Here is an 18,317-nt window from a genome sequence, read left to right as displayed (position 1 = left end):
TTAAAAAATAATGACCTGTTTCTATACAAAATATCCTTATTGTTCGAAATGAAATACCTATGTGGGGCAAATGTGTTTTTATATTAACGACCACGCTAAAAATACTTGTCTAAAAATGGAGACCTCTATATTCATAACGACAGATTTCCTAATATAATGTGTACGACATTTCCAACCCTGACCTTCACACTGACCCTTCCCAAATGAACCCTCTTTATCGCGAGATTCAATAAATTTGTGTTATGTACAAATCTGCGCATGCGCATTTTTAATTCGAAAACTTGCTTGGTGAGTGACGCGGTTGAGAAGCGAAACAGCAGCGGACAGGACAAGAAACAATGGCGACAGCGGCAACTGCAGCGGGTGGAACGGGTTCAGGGGGACCAGCAGCCGGCCCTATGGGCGTCGGTACTGCGGTGGGACGTAAGAAAGATGGAGGTCCTTCCTCGAAATACTGGGAGAGCGCAGAAACGGTCTCTCAGATCGATTCGGTGCGCCAATGGATCGGGAAACACTACAAAAAGGTTAGCGAGTGCTGGTTTTAACCTCCATTTGATTTCCAACATCAAGGCACGCGTCTGTAGCACAATGGAAGTGCTATCTAGATATCTCTTTCAATATATTGCTCCTATTAGGTACTTGTGGCAAACTAGATATTAATAGATAGTTTGCTTCATGGATCTAAAGATGTCCATCACAACATTACCCAACTAACGTTACATGAACATGACATGTCAAGAGATAGCTAGGCTAACTAACGTTAGCTGCTAACTGAACAGCCTTAGCGTACCGTCCGTTTGTTTTGTTACACGGCCAAGAGTTGTCTGTTTGTGTAAGCTACCCATCTAGGGTAGCAAGGTAGCTAACGTAATTACTTTTGTTTTCATCTGACTCTATCTGAGCGTAGCTGGCTAGCTAACGTAACGGAAACTAGCTTCGGTTGGTAAGATAACTAAATTAGCATGTTTTGAAACGGTATCATAGATGTAAACATTGAGGTGATCCGGTAAGGCACGGGACTTGATGTAACTAACGTTAGTTAGCTACGGTAACGGTTGGTAACATTGTGATTGACCAGATAATAGCAGACGGATCATTGGGCCATTTATGTCTAGCTAATTAGCTGAATTGTCTTGATGGGAAACCTCGACTACCTCGTGTACCCGAACTACTTTGCGCTCGGAGACCAGGCTGCCTTTGTTGACAGCAGCAAACCATCAAAACATCTCCGCGTGGTCATGGTTTTCCCAAAACAACTGTATTGAAAGAAGTAGCTAGCTACTGTAAACTATTTTCTACTGTATTTATTTTCTTGAAACCAGGAAGACACTTTTCAGTGACCAGTGAAGGGGCCTCGCTGAAAGAAAAAGTGATGTCATATCACCCTGCATTTACCTAAGAAAGGCTGCTGTTTTGGTCTTATAGTATGAGCTATCTACTCATGAGATCTTGTGTGTGCCTGCATTTGCCATGTGTTTGTCTGACCATGTAGCCTAACACTTCTGTGGTCTCACAATATTCAATCCCTCCTTTGTCACACATGAGTGTGCCTCCCTGACTAACACAGTGGTCTTGTGGTGTCTTAGTATGTACAGGCAGACTCTCCCTCCAATAAGTCCCTGGCAGGGCTGGTGGTGCAGCTGCTTCAGTTCCAGGAAGATGCTTTCGGACGGAGGGTCAACAACCCTGCCCTCACCAAGTTACCTGTGAGTATCTCCTCCACACACGTCTTTACACCTGACCAGGTTGGGACAGGGACGGGATGTACACCCACAGTGAAATTGAAGTGAATCCTATAACGTTTTGGGCAAGGGAAGAATGGGCTATAGAGGGTTGGAGTGCTTCCCAATCACTTCTGCACATTTTGTGTCACAGTAGTTTGCCCTGTCTTTATCTATCTTAGCCAGCTTGTGTGAACGTCCCTCACCTTTTCTTCTGTATCGCCTCATCAGACCAAGAGCTTCCTGGACTTCAAGGCAGGGGGTGCTCTGTGTCACATCCTGGGCTCTACCTACAAGTTCAAGAGCGAGCAGGGCTGGTGAGTAGGGTCTTGATTGAATACTTAAAAAATGCATCATTCCCACCTTGGACTAATCACTTATATGATTTGTAGAATGAATAGTTGAAATGTTCTTTCTGCTATGGAATCACATAGAAGGTAGTGGTTGCTTCAAAAGAGGGAGGGGAAATAAGGATGCCCTGTTGAGTTGAGACTGTAAGTAACAAAAACATGTTCTATCCCTCCTATCTGTGCAGGCGTAGGTTTGACTTGCAGAACCCCTCCAGGATGGACAGGAATGTAGAGATGTTCTTGAATGTAGAGAAGACCCTGGTTCAGAATAACTGCCTGACTCGACCAACTGTGTTCCTGGTGCCTGACATGGAGCAGAAGCAGGCCAATAAGCTGAAGGACATCATCAAGAGACACCAGGTAAGACACACCCACCCAAATCACACCAACCAATGGTAGGATTGTGTCACCACTCGCCAGGCATTCAAATGGCATCGTAAGCTACTCTCCTAACTTCTTTCCTTTAGGGCTCCATCACCGAGGACAAGTCTAAGGCCACCCATCATATCTACCCCTCTCCAACTCAGCAGGAGGATGGTAAGTAATGTGCGCTACTGAGAAAGGAAATAAAGCTACCCTTGCAATGTATATATCATCTACTTTGTTGCTTGATCCCATGAGGCTCAGTTGGTAGAGCATTGCGCTTGCAACGTCAGGGTTGTGGGCTCGATTCCCACTGGGGACCAGTACAGAGAACTATATGAACTCACTACTGTAAGTCGCTCGGGATAAGTGCGTCTGCTAAATTACTAAAATGTTTAAAAAAATATATATATTTATTATACACTGGTATAGGCGGGATTGTGCTGTAGTCTTTGAATCGAATTCCTTATGGTCACGTTACTGAGGCTTACTCTACTCTCATCACATTTCAAAGAAAGTGAAATGTGTGTATACAGTAATATACTATTATTAATACAGTAGTCGGTATGCATTACTTGAGGATGTGTGTGTATACGCTGATAGCAAGGTGTGTGGTTGTCTTGCAGAGGAGTGGCTGCGTCCGGTCATGCGTAAGGACAAGCAGGTGCTGGTGCACTGGGGCATGTACCCAGACAGGTGAGAGACTGGCACCGTTAGACTTCAGCTTTGCTGGTTCACTCTGTCCTCTTACACGTTCACCCACTGTGACCTGTTACTGACCTTTAACCCCTCTTCTCTGTGTGGTCAGTTATGACACCTGGGTGTCCACCAGCGATGTGGAGGGGGATGTGGAGGACCCACCCATCTCTGAGAAGCCCTGGAAGGTGAGGATCGAGCATCCAGTCATGTATAATGTTTTTTATATATATATGCCAAATCAACCCCCGCCTCCAGCCTGAAAAGTACTAGCAGACAACAACACCCTTGCGTAGTGGATTAGTTTCGACTCCTCTTCCCCTCTCCTCTCCCAGGTGCATGCCAAATGGGTCCTGGACACCGACGCCTTCAACGAGTGGATGAATGAGGAAGACTATGAGGTGGACGAGAATAAGAAGACTGTGAGCTTCCGCCAGAGGATCTTCCCAAAGGAGGAGGAGGTAGGCCAAACTCTGAGGTGTGCGTTATGGATTCTTAGGAAATGTGTGTCTCGGTGAGTTGCTGCACCACAGGGCTCTGCACGGTGGATTGTTGTCTTGTTCTTGTCTGTGTCGTGTCACCCATCCTTTCGAGCTCTCCTCTCCTCACCACCACATCCTCCCTCTTCTCCTCCCCCCCGCTCCCCTCTGTGTGAGACTGGTCCATCTTCTCATTCTCTCTCTCTCATCTGGCCATCCCTCGTGGTTCTGATCAGTCTTCCCGTACACCCGATCGTAAGGAGCGCAAGGCCAACGCCGCCGGGAAGAAGAGGAGGCGCTCGCCATCTCCCCCGACCACCCCAGCCGAGTCCCGCAAGAAGGGCGGCAAGAAGGGGTGAGTCCCCCAATAACCACAGATCTCGGACCAGCTTAACCTTCCCAAATCATAACCTTAGCCATTAGGGAGAAAAACACTAAACTGACCCTGGATCAGTGTCTTGGGCAAACTTCACTGACCTTTTGACCTCCTGTCCCCAGGAACCCTGGGTCTCACTGGAAGCGTCGTGGCCACCGTGGCGAGGAGGAGGAGGAGGAAGAAGAGGACCTGACCAAGGACATGGAGGACCCCTCGCCTGTTCCCAGCATGGAGGAGGTCACTTTGCCCAAGAACGGTCAGTTGATTGTCCAACTCATCCCTCTTGTCTCCCACATCTGCTCTCCTCCCTCTCGATCCTTCACTCTGTTCTTTTTCTCACCCCTACCTCCCCGTGGTCCCCTCCGTCCTCCTTCATTGTCTCAGTCACTCTAAATCACATGTTGTAAATCTCCCATTCTCTCTCTCTCTCTCATGGTCCTGTTTCTTTCTCTCAGTGCATCCATCTAATGCTTGTCACCATGTTGACATGCAGTTTATTCATCTCTGTAGTAACTGCAGTTAGTTATTTTCTAATTCAGAGAGGAACAAACTGTTACACACGTACACTCTGTCCTTGCCAAGATGGCATGGAATTGTCCGGGGGGGACTTTCTTCAGTGGTGCATTGAAGGGAGTGCTATTCGAGCTGAAAGTGCTCTAAGCCAAACACACTGAACTAAAAATTGTCTTTTTGGACCCAGTCCCACCTGCAATGTCCCGCTTCTGCAACCCCGCCTCCCTACTCTGTATCTATTACCGTGGCTGCTTTTGAAAAGAGAGCTTACAAAAGAAGAGACAGCCTATAGCTACTGTTAGTGTATTTCACCCTTACCATACTCTCTGGCTATTCTTCAGCCTATTTTTCTTCTTCCCTGTCCTCAGTGAACTCTAAGAAAGATAACGAGAACACCCCAGTGAAGGGAGGGGCAGTGGCTGATTTGGGTAAGTGTGTGCAGAACTATTTCAGTGTTTAAGTATCTACCTGTCTCAGTACTAAACTGTCAATCACCAAGATGTATTGAGTCAAGCAATGGATAGAGTGATGTCATAACGTCCCCTCTCGGTCTTCCAGATGATCTGGAGGATGACTCTGTGGTCTCCGGAGGCAAGGTAACACCCGTTCTTCCTTAAAAACCTTTAATGATTGCCTCTAAATGCTGTCTCTTCTCCATCTTCATTGTAAACTGTTCCCTATTCATCCACAACCATGGTCGTCATTGATAGATCTAGGATCAGATGATCCTAACCCCCACTTCTTAGCATATCCAGAAGAGGGATGGAAAAATATCTGACCTGGTGTCAGTGTTTAGAAGCAATGTCTACCCATTTGTAGATTTGGGCCCGGTTTCCCGATAGCGATGGAACTTAGGCCTGATAGGATTGAAGGAAAGGTAGTGCTTGTCTCGGATCGGCTTTCTCCATTCAAATCTTTCCTTAAAATTATAATTATTTCACAAAACTGATGACGGATCAGCTCCTATTACCACCTATGGCTGTAAATATTGAGTCAGCTTATTATACTGCTTACCCAATGACAATGCACATCGTTAGGCTACACATCATGAAATATATTGAGGCAAATTAGACAGTAGCCTACGAGTAGCAAAATATAACTCAGTTGAGTTTTTATATGTCGCTTGTTTGTATCCATCGCAAAGATATTGGCACCTTTTGTATTTGTAGTCAACTTTGTTCTGAAGTTATCGGCGGTCACATAGACCCACATGGTTTATCAGTCTATGTTTAGCGGAGGTCTAGAAGTGACACGGGAGTGCAAATAAAGCATCTGACGACGCACTTCCCTGTTCTATGATTGGTCTGATGCATGCATTAGATCACGAGCGTTTTCAAGTGCAACGTTATTAATGATGGTTTTGGGTAAACACCTCAGAGATTTAACGATGCTCCCTATGAAGGTTCTAGCGATGATCTTAGCCGTAAGATGTTTTTGGGAAACCAGGTCCTGTTCTGTAAGCAGTAAAGTAGCACCAGACCCAGTCTCATTCTGATTCAGTTCTCCTACATTTGGGATGGGATTATTCCGGATGAATCTGGATGTCCTGCTTTTCTGACATTTATCCTCCATTTGTATATAATAGAAACTGACCTACCCCCTAGCCAAAATTCTGCTCTCCTTGGTTGCCTATGTTGACCTGATCTCATCTGTGTGACTCTGTCTCCCCCTGTAGGAGGAGGAGGAGCAGGGCAAGGCCGAGGTCAACCGCCTCATCGACTCCAGCGAGGACAACGTGACCGAGCAGACCCACCACATCATCATCCCCAGCTACGCCGCCTGGTTCGACTACAACTGGTGAGGATGGGCCCGCTGTTCTTGGTGTGTGGGTAGTGTATTGTGTGTGTCTTGGGTGGGGGTGTTGGGCTGTATTTTATGTTTGTGTCTGAGTTTATCCCCCCCCCCCCCCTTTCAGTATCCATGAGATTGAGAGGCGTGCACTGCCGGAGTTCTTCAACGGCAAGAACAAGTCCAAGTCCCCAGAAATGTGAGTCCGCAAAGAACACTGCCCCACACAACTCACTCAACCAATTAAATTCACAAAGAATTTTTCATCGTACATACACACACCCCCATTGCTGTCTAACACATTACGTCCTTATTTGTTCCAACGATTCAGTGGTTTGTTTGTCAAAATGTGTTTGTCCCTGTCAGATACCTGGCCTACCGTAACTTCATGATCGACACGTACCGGCTCAACCCCCAGGAGTACCTGACCTCCACCTCCTGCCGCAGGAACCTGACCGGAGACGTGTGTGCCGTCATGAGGTGAAGGGTTAAGGGGTTAACATGAAATGGATTCCTTAGGGCAGGAGCTAGGTCATTGTTCGTCAGGGCACACCGTATGCAAAACGCGTTGTAATATGCATTTTTTTTTTTTGGACTAGTTTAGGTTGTTCCTTATAGTTCCAGTCAGATTCTTTCTGTTTGGTGCCTAATGAATACGACCCAGGTTTAGTTGGACTGTTTTGTCTTGCTCTAGATCACTGATCAAGAGTGATGATTGTGGAGTATATTCTTTGCATGCATCTAACTACTAGGGTGCATGCGTTCCTGGAGCAGTGGGGGCTGGTGAACTACCAGGTGGATGCTGAGAGCCGACCCCTCCCCATGGGCCCCCCGCCCACCCCCCACTTCAACGTGCTGGCTGACACCCCCTCTGGCCTGACGCCGATGCACCACCGCCCCCCACAGGTTGGACAACTACATGAAGCTTTGGTCACATTGCTTTCACCTATCCAGTCCTTTCAGGTCGTTGGATACTGAGGGAGTAGGGGAAGGGTCTTTAAACCCAAGCCTGTTAGTGCCGATAGCGAATTATATCCAAATACACATACAGGCGTTGTGTGTCTGTAACCATTGAGTTTGATGATTTAATGGGTCACAAATGTTGAGCGATTGTGTGAGAGTATTCACTGCATTCTCTGACCACAGTGTGATTCCTTTCAACCTCCTCCCCTGTCTCTCCTCCGGCCTTCTAGATCCCCTCCGGCCAGCAGATGCTCAACTTCCCAGAGAAGGGCAAAGACAAGCCCTCTGACATGCAGAACTTTGGCCTGCGTAACGACCTCTACTCCAAGAAGAACCCCAAGAGTAAAGGAACCAGCGGCGGCCGGGAGTGGACCGAGCAGGAGACTCTGCTCCTATTGGAGGTACGTCTGTCACAACAGACCAGCTGACCAATCACAAACATAATCTAAAACCTACCAGCCTATCAGAGCCCTTCTCATTCCTCCATCTCCTCCCTACCAGGCTCTGGAGATGTACAAGGACGACTGGAACAAGGTGTCGGAGCACGTGGGCTCGCGCACCCAGGACGAGTGTATCCTGCACTTCCTGCGTCTGCCCATCGAGGACCCTTACCTGGAGAACTCTGAGTCGTCCCTGGGCCCCCTGGCCTACCAGCCCGTACCCTTCAGCCAGTCAGGCAACCCTGTCATGAGCACCGTGGCCTTCCTGGCCTCCGTGGTGGACCCCCGTGTGGCCTCCGCCGCCGCCAAGGCAGCCCTGGGTATGTGTTGTGGGTCATTTGCAAGGGTGTTTTATCACAATGTGTTTATTCACAAAATAAAATGTGTTTTCATTTGTATGTAATTTCACGCTGCATGTAGTGTGTCGTAATGATACGGTTGTGTGTGTGTAATATCGCTGTGTGTTTGAACATATCTGTGTGTGTGGAGGGAATATCACAAGGTGTGAGTCTGTAGCTAACTACAGTGTCTCCCTCTCTCTCCAGAGGAGTTTAGCCGTGTGCGTGAGGAGGTGCCAGCAGAGCTGGTGGAGGCCCATGTGAAGAAGGTGCAGGAGGCGGCCCGCAGCACGGGCAAGGTAGACCCCGCCTATGGCCTGGAGAGCAGTGGCATCGCAGGAACTGCCCCCGAGGAGCCCGAGAAGACGGGTAAAACACACACTCGGAACAGAACACATGCATTCAGATATACGTACACACACAGTCACACATTAGCGAAGGTAGATAAAAAAAATACTCTTGTGCGTACTCAAACTATCACAGTTGGTTGTACCTGCACCAAAACTCCAGTATTTTTCCTTCATAGCTCATTCTCAATCTTTTTAAATTGGGAGCCAATTTGATATTAGCGCTTTTATTTCCATGACTGATCAAAACTTGTTTTCTCATGGCTCTCTTGTCCCTCTGCAGAAGACATATGGTGAGCGATATGTTTGGAACATAGAATCTCAATAAAGTCACAGTATCAAATAGCAATACATATAGAATAGCGTAAACACACGGGCCTTCATATAAACATACAAAAACATTCTCTCATCAAATACATCAAACATACTCATGCATGCAATACTCACTCACACAAAATATCCACCCAGATACACACCCCCACATTTAGATGGAGTACTGAGTGTTACCAGTGGAGGGCAGCAAATAACCAAGACACACACAGACCACAGTTAACAGGTTAGGGCGAGGCTGCTAGTAGCCAGCTGTCCGCAGGTCACCTAGACCTTATACCTACCTCCTGCATGTGTGTGTGCACTCACGTGGGTAAACCCAGATGTGTATTCTCACCAGAACATTTTGAGGTGCCAGCTGAAATCTAGATGGCCAATGGGGGGGGGGGGGGGGGGGGGGCAACGTAGAGGTTTCTTCAGAGTGTGTTATATGTCTGTGCCCGGCTGTCGTGCTGTCAATTGGATTAGAACGGCAGATGGGGCGTGGGGGAAGGGGTTGAAACTGGGTCAACACACTATGCCATGTGCCAGGGCCTCAATGCCTGGAACACACACACAGCAATCACTCACTCGGCAATTACACATGAATAAATGCATGTTACACATACACGCATCAACAACCAATAAATGGCTTAAATGCATTCAATACCCTCCCCAAAGCAGTCTACCATCTCTCATACAGGTCAATACTCGCATAGTAAAAAACGTGCTCACATGCGTACATGCTTTTTCAAACACACACATGCATGCACTCTCACTCCGCATCGACTCGCTCACTTTTTCCCAAAATAATGTCTGAGTCATGGCGAGCGTCTACTTATGATGCATAATCTGTTTGTGATCATTTTCTCTGAGAAATGTCTTGTTCTTTGTCTATCCCTCTACTCTAAGCCCCTCCCTCTCTCTTTGTCGCTGTAGAGCCAGCAGAGACCGAGAAGGTGGACACAGACTCCGACTCCCAGCAGCCTGACAAGGTGAGACGGCCCAGGGGCGAGAGGTCTTTAGCATAGTTTATTAATTCGACCACAAAAAAATACAGCTCACATAAAACTTAAAAAAGCCATATAAACTCAGCAAAAAACAAACTTAACATGTGTAAATATTTGTATGAACATAACAAGATTCAACAACTGAGACAAACTGAACAAGTTCCACAGATGTGACTAACATAAATTGAATGTGTCCCTGAACAAGGGGGGGGGGGGTTCAAAATCAAAAGTAACAGTCAGTATCTGGTGTGGCCACCAGCTGCATTAAGTACTGCAGTGCATCTCCTCCTCATGGACTGCACCAGATTTGCCAGTTCTTGCTGTGAGATGTTACCCCACTCTTCCACCAAGGCACCTGCAAGTTCCCGGACATTTCTGGGGGGAATGGCCCTAGCCCTCACCCTCCGATCCAACAGGTCCCAGACGTGCTCGATGGGATTGACATCCGGGCTCTTCGCTGGCCATGGCAGAACACTGACATTCCTGTCTTGCAGGAAATCCCACACAGAACGAGCAGTATGGCTGGTGGCATTGTCATGCTGGAGGGTCATGTCAGGATGAGCCTGCAATGACAACAAGCTCAGTCCAATGATGCTGTGACACATCGCTCCAGACCATGACGGACCCTCCACTTCCAAATCGATCCCGCTCCAGAGTACAGGCCTCGGTGTAACGCTCATTCCTTCGACGAAAAACTAAAATCCGACCATCACCCCTGGTGAGACAACACCGCAACTCGTCAGTGAAGAGCACTTTTTGCCAGTCCTATCTGATCCAGCGACGGTGGGTTTGTGCCCATAGGCGACGTTGTTGCCAGTAATGTCTGGTGAGGACCTGCCTTACAACAGGCCTACACGCCCTCAGTCCAGCCTCTCTCAGCCTATTGCGGACAGTCTGAGCATTGATGGAGGGATTGTGCGTTCCTGGTGTAACTCGGGCAGTTGTTGTTGCCATCCTGTACCTGTCCCGCAGGTGCAATGTTCGGATGTACCGATCCTGTGCAGGTGTTGTTACACATGGTCTGCCACTGCGAGGACGATCAGCTGTCCATCCTGTCTCCCTGTAGCGCTGTCTTAGGCGTCTCACAGTACCGACATTGCAATTTATTGCCCTGGCCACATCTGCAGTCCTCATGCCTCCTTGCAGCATGCCTAAGGCACGTTCACGCAGATGAGCAGGGACCCTGGGCATCTTTCTTTTGGTGTTTTTCAGAGTCAGTAGAAAGGCCCCTTTAGTATCCTAAGTTTTCATAACTGTGACCTTAATTGCCTACCGTCTGTAAGCTGTTAGTGTCTTAACGACCGTTCCACAGGTGCATGTTCATTAATTGTTTATGGTTCATTGAACAAGCATGGGAAACAGTGTTTAAACCCTTTACAATGAAGATCTGTGAAGTTATTTGGATTTCTCCGAATTATCTTTGAAAGACAGGGTCCTGAAAAAGGGACGTTTCTTTTTTTACTGAGTTTATGTACATGAGTAAAATCATGGAGGATAACACACAAAGTCTGGGACTTATTTCCATTGTGGTCCTCTTGAAACAAGATGGCAAGGCAAAATCGAACACGTTTGAACACAGTATGACAGCGAGATAATAAAACAAAGAAGAACAACATCTATCTCATCATTGCAGTTACATCGTAGGATACATTCATATGTGCGCCGAAGACGTCAAACAGTTTTTAACTTTATTTTTAAGAGCTGGCAGTCGTACAGTCTGCCCCTCCATTTACTACTCTCCTTCCATCTTTCGCTTACTCTGTTCTTCTCTCTCTCTCCATCCATCCACCCTATCTCTCTGTGTGTAGGAAGGCCACGGGGCAAATGTAACGCCACAGATAACATTAGCAGGAGTCCGCCATGCATCAGTGACCACTGTAGAAGCTGAAATGTTCATTAACCTTCATTAGCCATCGCCTATCCACACTGGTTCTAGTCCTGATGGCTTTACTGCAGGCTTATTGAAATGCAGGGCATTAGCTTTGACCCTTGTTCGGTTTTGTATATTTTTCTCCTTAGGTAATTGAGAGCTGTCTGGCTATAGTCTTCAGTTTGGTATTTCTCAGGTCTATATCACCTACATTTGTGTTTCTCAGTTCTGTGTGACCTGTATATACGGTGCATCTCTTGACTTTTTCCTCATTTTGTTACGTTACAGCCTTATTCTAAAATTGAAAAAAAATTATCTTATCAGTTGACACACAATACCCCATAATGATAAAGCAAAAACAAGTTTTTAGAATTTTTTCCCCAAATGTATTTAAAAAAAGTTTTTTATTTATTTTCACATTTACGTAAGTCTTCAGACCCTTTACTCAATACTTTGTTGAAGCACCTTTGGCAGCGATTACAGCCTCAAGTCTTCTTGGGTATGATGCTACAAGCTTGGCACACCTGTATTTGGGGAGTTCCTCCCTTCTCTGCAGATCCTCTCAAGCTCTGTCAGGTTGGATGGGGGGTGTCGCTGCACCGCTATTTTCAGGTCTCTCCAGAGATGTTCGATCAGGTTCAAGTCAGGGCTCTGGCTCGACCAGTCAAGGACATTCAGAAACCTGTCCCGAAGCCACTCCTGTGTTGTCTTGGCTGTGTGCTTATGGTCGTTGTCGTTTTGGAAGGTGATTCTTCACCGCAGTCTGAGGTCCTGAGCACTCTGGAGCAGGTTTTCATCAAGGATCTCTCTGTACTTTGCTCTGTTCATCTTTGCCTCGATCCTGACTAGTCTCCCAGTCCCTGCCGCTGAAAAACATCCCCACAGCATGATGCTGCCACCACCATGCTTCACCGTAGGGATGGTGCCAGGTTTCCTCCAGATGTGATGCTTGGCATTCAAGCCAAAGAGTTCAATCTTGGTTTCATCAGACCAGAGAATCTTGTTTCTCATGGTCTGAGAGTCTTTAGGTGCCTTTTGTCAAACTCCAAGCGGGCTGTCATGTGCCTTTTTACTGAGGAGTGGTTTTGTCTGGCCACTCTACCATAAAGGCATGATTGGTGGAGTGCTGCAGAAATGGTTGTCCTTCTGGAACGCTACAGCTCTGTCAGTGACCATCTGGTTCTTGGTCACCTCCCTGACCAAGGGCCTTCTCCCCCGGTTTCTCAGTTTGGCCGCATGGCCAGCTCTAGGAAGAGTCTTGGTGGTTCCAAACTTCTTAAATTTAAGAATGATGGTTGCCACTGTGTTCTTGGGGACCTTCAATGCTGCAGACATGTTTTGGTACCCTTCCCCAGATCTGTGCCTCGACACAGTCCTGTCTCGGAGCTCTACGGACAATTTGTTTGACCTAATGGCTTGGTTTTTGCTCTGACATGCACTGTCAACTGTGGGACCTTATATAGACATATGTGTGCCTTTCCAAATCATGTCCAATCAATTGAATTTACCACAGGTGGACTCGAATTAAGTTGTAGAAACATCTGAAGGATGATCAATGGAAACAAGATGCACCTGAGCTTAATTTCAAGTATCATAGCAAAAGGTCTGAATACCTATGTAAATAAGGTATTTCTGTTTTTATTTTATACATTGGCTAACATTTCGAAAAACCTGTTTTCGCTTTGTCATTATGGGTTATTGTGTGTAGATTGCTAAGGAATTTTATTTATTTAATCCATTTTTGAATATGGCTGTAGCGTACTACAATGTGGAAAAAGTCAAGGGGTCTGAATACTTTCCGAAAGCACTGTAAATATAATCAGCTGTGTAACACTTTAGTCTTACCTGTCTCTGTTGTCTCAGGCTGAGTCTAAGGACGAGGCGGAGAAGCCCAGTGAGTCTGCTGAGAAGCTGGCCGAGGGAGAGAAGGTGAAGAGTGAGACGGCCGAACCGTCTGAACGGGAGGAGGGCGAGAGTGAGGGAGGAGAGGGCAAGGCTACAGCAGGTAGAGTAGATCTAAGCAGAATATACATTTTGTATTTGGGTTGTATAAGTCCTGCATCGACTTGAATGATAGTGTTTATTCAACGTTTTCAGACAAAGACAAGGAGGAGGCCATGGAGACTTCAGAGGACAAAGAGAAGGAGGAGCAGGGAGCGATGGAAGAGGAGAGGAAGAAGCTAGAGCCGGACGGGGGGGAGGGGAACATTGCCACTGCAGCCGCCGCTGCCCTCGCCTCAGCTGCCACCAAGGCCAAGGTTTGCTTCTTCCAGAGGGCCAAGGGGATAGCACTTTGTATATCGAGCCCCGAAACTAAACCGCAAGCATAGCGCTGTTTTTCGGTATGCTCTGTTTTTGGTGTTCGAAACCAGAAGTAGCAAATTGAGGCAGATATCGAAAGCGAGAGCCGGCTTTTCAGTTGGGGAAACTTGAACGAAATGCATGAAATAGACATGAACCCTTAACAGATGCTTCGCCAGCTCCATTCACTCATGCTATGCTTGCGCTGCCGGTGTAGCATCTCTCATTGATCGGTGTGTCCGTTTTGCCCACGGCTCAAAAGCTCTTGCGCTACGCTTATACTACCTGGCCAGTCTAGTTTGGCCGTAAGGCGACGCTTTATATTTCCGTTACATCTCTTTCCTCTGTATTCCTCGCTTTCCCTGTAGCACCTGGCGGCGGTGGAGGAGAGGAAGATCAAGTCTCTGGTGGCTCTGCTGGTGGAGACTCAGATGAAGAAGCTGGAGATCAAGCTCAGACACTTTGAGGAGCTGGAGACCATCATGGACCGGGAGAAAGAGGCTGTAAGTAGTGGCCCCGAGGTGGATTGTGGGAAATGTAGTTCAATGGGAGGACTGCACGTGGGCTGAAGGTGCTTGTAGTTGCAGATCCCTTTGGGATGTGAAAGGATTGCATATGCATCTGGATTGTAGCGGTATCTCTATCAGTGTCAGTTGTCACCCATCCAGGCATTTCAGAGATGTGTGTGAGGGAGAGCCAACGACAGATGGATAACTTGGCTGAACAAATAGATGCTTTTGGGAGTGGGCCTATATATACAACATAAGCAGAGGAAGTGAAGTGTCAATATACAACATTTGCATTAATAATGGGTGGTAATTTTGAGGGGTAGTTGCGGAGTACAGAGAGGATAGTAGACTAAAGAGCATGCAAGCCTATGAAGGGAAAGCACTTGGGGAGGGGTCAGGCATCGTTGCTGTGCCCATTTGGATACACATGGTTTAAGAGCAATACAATAAGCTAGTCAACTAACTACTGGGTAGATAGTGGGCCTCTAGTCCAGTGGAAAGTCAGGCTGTGTGTGTGTGTCAGGAGTGTAAAACTCTGTAAAGCGTGGAGCTGCTGCGGACCGCAGCCTGATAAATAGTGCATGAAAAAGCCAGCCAGTCGTTACATAACCCTCTGGAACAGCACCCAGGCTGCCCCCCTCCTACCGCTACCACAGGCTGAAAACACTGGGTTATACACACATACACACTCTCATACACACACTGTGTCTCCGTCTTACACACACATATATATACAAACACTAAATGAGGGCACGCCTCACTGTCTTTAGTACTTCATACTCTTCCTCCTCTACAAATGTACTTACACAGGGAATAGACTTCCTCACCTCCTTCCATCTCTTTCTCCACCTCTCTCCATCCCTGTGTCTCTGTAGGGTTTCTGGTAATGGAATTCACCCATTGATTCCGTGTCAGAGAGAGTGTTAGTGGTTTATTGCATGCAAATCAATCCCTTTATTGACATTTCCAGCCATTGCTCCCCCTCTCCTTCCTGCTTCCAGAGTGGTCCTGTTTCACTGCCCCCTCTCTTCCTCCCCACAGTCTCATTCCATCGCTTTTCCTCTCCCGCTGTACCGCTCTTCCCCTCTGTCATAATGTCCGCTATCGTGATCAGCATGTCTTTATGGCTTATACTCTTTAAAAAAAAAAAGATTTCCTTTCTCTTCTTATTCCTCTCCTTCATTCTTTGATTTATCAATCCATGAAATGAAGCTGTTTCTGTATCATCACCCCCTCTCTCTCTGCCTGTTCAATTAAATTAGCTTTATTGACATGATTATCTTTTCAAAGTGATACTATGAGTAATGATCATCCTTCTACTTGTGGACAGTGGGCTTTTGAGAAGTGAAGGGGAATGATAATCTTGATTAATAGTATGATAAAATGATGCCCCCCCCCCCTCCAGTTGGAGTTGCAGAGGCAGCAGCTGCTGACGGAGCGCCAGGCTTTCCACATGGAGCAGCTGAAGTATGCTGAGATGAAGGCCCGCCAGCAGATGGAGCAGCAGCAGGCCAACACAGCGGCCCAGGGCCCCGCACCCCACCATGGTCCCCCAGGGCCAGGCATGCACCACGGACCCTCCCACCACGGACCCCCTCCCGCCATGCACTCCGGACACGGCCCCCCCGGACCCGGGTTCCACCCCATGGGTCCCCACCACCCGCAACAGACGGGTAAGGACACACACACACAGGAGCACACCATTTCTCAGCAAAGAGGCACACAAAGACCCCGAAAGTCCTGGAACTATTTCCAAGGCAAGGGAATAACACCAAATATCAGCTAGGAAACATTAGCCTGTTTTCAAAAACATGTTCCAGCACACTGATTCTGTGTTAGGCCAAGAGTCTCACCAAGCCTCTCCTTCTGTTTAGGACCAATGGGAGGGCCCGGTCAACCCTTACCAGGACGCATGATGCCTGGCGGCCCCCCCACTGGCAGCATGCCTCCCATGATGGGTCCCCGCCACCCTGGAGCCCCCAACGGCATGTGTGAGTCCACTATCCGTACCCGCCTTCCAGATCCTATTCAGCCAGAAAGTGTGTGTGTTGGTGTGTCCCATTCTCAAACCAGTGTGTTCTCTGTCCTCAGACCCTGGCCCCTCGCCTGTACAGGCTGATGGTATGCCCCCAGCGTCTGTGGGACCTCAAGCGGCAGCCCCAGCACGAGTTGCTGACAGCTAAGATCCCTGCCCACAAACAAACACACACCAACACACACTCACCTCTTATAAAACCTCAGCTCATTGATGGCCTTGCTACTGGCTGGGTGTTCTCTCAACTCCAAAAACTCCTCCTGGCTTACACACACACACACACACACCTCCCTCCCTCTCAGGGCACAGCGTCAAGGGGGCTGTGGCTCTGACCCTCCTAGTAAGAACACTGTTTTCTCCTCAGTCAGTCTGATGTGGGGCAGATCAGATAGGCTCCTCACAGTCATTTTTAAGAATATATTGTGTGTTCTCTATTTTAAAAGAATATGAAGCTGATATTCCTGGAGGAAATCGGAAAACTCACTTTTTCCTCTCATGTTTTTAGAATGACACAGTAGTCTCTTCCTCTCCTTCAGCGCAACACCAACTCCCCCTCTCTTCCTCCCCCTCCCTCACGTCTTCCCCCAACACAACACCAGGGGGAGCTAGTTGGGTTTGAGGGCTAGTTGATCGTTTAGGGACGTGTGTTGTGTACTGTAATGAATGGGATCATGAAGGTTCCTTCGACACACACAGAGGGGGCCAGTAACCCTCCCCTCCCCACACACACACACACACACACTCTTCTCACTGAGAATCTACCTCTCCACTTCGCTCTTCTGAAGCTAAAACACTGTAGTCCAAAGTGTGTGTTCGTTGTTGGTGTGTCAGAAGAGCAGAATGTGCGTACAGCAGAGACAGGTGTTTGACTGTCTGCTCGGCTGCTCTGCCCCCCGCCCCTCCTATCACATGGGTCAAACCACCGATCGATGGGGGTGTCCAGAGGGCCCATAACTCATACCCATAGCCCCCACCAGCCAGGCATAGCACTGTACTACTCACACACTTAGCTGAACCCTGCTCTAGTACACTGGAGGCTGCTCACACACAGGCCTAAAATCCCACTGACATTCATCCATCCTTTTAGTGAGCTAGGTATGGTGATATAGTTGTAGTTAAAAACAATGTGCTCTTCCTCAGTTGTGGAGTGGGCTTCTAGCTGTTCTGGTGCTGACAATGTAGCTGCTACTGCTACCTCTCTTCATCCATCTCCATTCATTTCAACACCCCTCTACACCTTTCTGCTACCTCTGCCTCCTACTGCTCTTGCTCTCTGCTAGCTACCTCTCTGCTCTGCGCACCCCTCTGCTACCTCTAGTACACCTCTCTCATTCGCTGCCCACGTGACTGCTGCGTTACTGTTACCCCCCCCCCCCCCTCAGGTAGAATATCACATACACACAGTGTCTCTCACACACTTCCTCATTCAAGGTCTTTCCAGTCTGTTATATCACAAATAATCAGAACCCCCTTACATCTTCTATCTTTTTTTGTTTTATGGTCATGTATTTTTAAGAATAAACTTTGTGTAGATTTGAGTTATCTTTGTTCTTGGAAGTTTGTAGCATTTTCTTATTTTATTGTTTATTCAGGTCTGTTGGTACTTGGACCTGGACAATGTCTAATAAATTGTTTTTGTATTAAGTGATGTCTGTTTTCAGTAGTTCATTTTATTCTGAACAAATTGTTGGATTTCGTGCTTACGCTTGATTGAATTTATAGATTTGTATTATTTCAGGGAGTGACTACAATACCGAGACTAGAGCATGTCAAAATGGTCATATTATCCTGGGAAATAGTTCAGAATATTCTCTTTCCTTCCTATCTTTCTCTATACATATTTCGGGGTAATCATTTTATGCTTGCAAAAAATAACTAAAGCCATATTTCATATTAAACACTGTTGGAC

The 18,317-nt window shown here is 47.3% G+C and overlaps 1 protein-coding gene across 3 annotated transcripts; it reads left to right on the top strand.

Annotated features, from left to right (window-relative positions):
• The first annotated feature begins 296 nt into the window (after positions 1 to 296).
• On the top strand, positions 297 to 18,056 carry LOC120048427 (SWI/SNF complex subunit SMARCC1-like). 3 transcript variants are annotated; one of them, XM_038994390.1, is made up of 26 exons: positions 297 to 524; positions 1,587 to 1,706; positions 1,953 to 2,038; positions 2,257 to 2,431; positions 2,539 to 2,608; positions 3,061 to 3,130; positions 3,243 to 3,318; positions 3,466 to 3,591; positions 3,846 to 3,964; positions 4,108 to 4,241; positions 4,867 to 4,926; positions 5,057 to 5,094; positions 6,174 to 6,295; positions 6,414 to 6,485; positions 6,653 to 6,766; positions 7,039 to 7,192; positions 7,480 to 7,650; positions 7,751 to 8,009; positions 8,235 to 8,396; positions 9,596 to 9,678; positions 13,427 to 13,568; positions 13,661 to 13,821; positions 14,233 to 14,367; positions 15,779 to 16,046; positions 16,248 to 16,364; positions 16,465 to 18,056. In XM_038994390.1, exons 1-26 carry the CDS (start codon positions 339 to 341, stop codon positions 16,554 to 16,556), a joined length of 3,312 nt encoding a protein of 1,103 aa, XP_038850318.1. In that variant the 5' UTR covers positions 297 to 338; the 3' UTR covers positions 16,557 to 18,056. The 3 variants fall into 3 exon arrangements, with proteins under 3 accessions (XP_038850318.1, XP_038850319.1, XP_038850320.1); XM_038994391.1 differs by having other exon boundaries at positions 3,870 to 3,964; positions 16,465 to 16,582; XM_038994392.1 differs by having other exon boundaries at positions 9,623 to 9,678; positions 16,465 to 16,582.
• Positions 18,057 to 18,317: the final 261 nt, after the last annotated feature.

The sequence above is a fragment of the Salvelinus namaycush genome, chromosome 5, assembly GCF_016432855.1.
Source record: "Salvelinus namaycush isolate Seneca chromosome 5, SaNama_1.0, whole genome shotgun sequence".
Lineage (NCBI taxonomy): Eukaryota > Metazoa > Chordata > Actinopteri > Salmoniformes > Salmonidae > Salvelinus > Salvelinus namaycush.
The sequence above is the reverse complement of the archived record's forward strand: the minus strand, read 5'-3'. Positions and strand labels throughout refer to the sequence as shown.

Excerpts from the sequence above, each read along its gene's own strand:
- LOC120048427 (XM_038994390.1), top strand. The coding sequence starts at position 339 with ATGGCGACAGCGGCAACTGCAGCGGGTGGAACGGGTTCAGGGGGACCA. Across the intron at positions 2,039-2,256 it reads TTCAAGAGCGAGCAGGGCTG|GCGTAGGTTTGACTTGCAGA; the intron begins GTGAGTAGGGTC and ends CTATCTGTGCAG. Across the intron at positions 8,397-9,595 it reads CGAGGAGCCCGAGAAGACGG|CCCCTCCCTCTCTCTTTGTC; the intron begins GTAAAACACACA and ends CTCTACTCTAAG.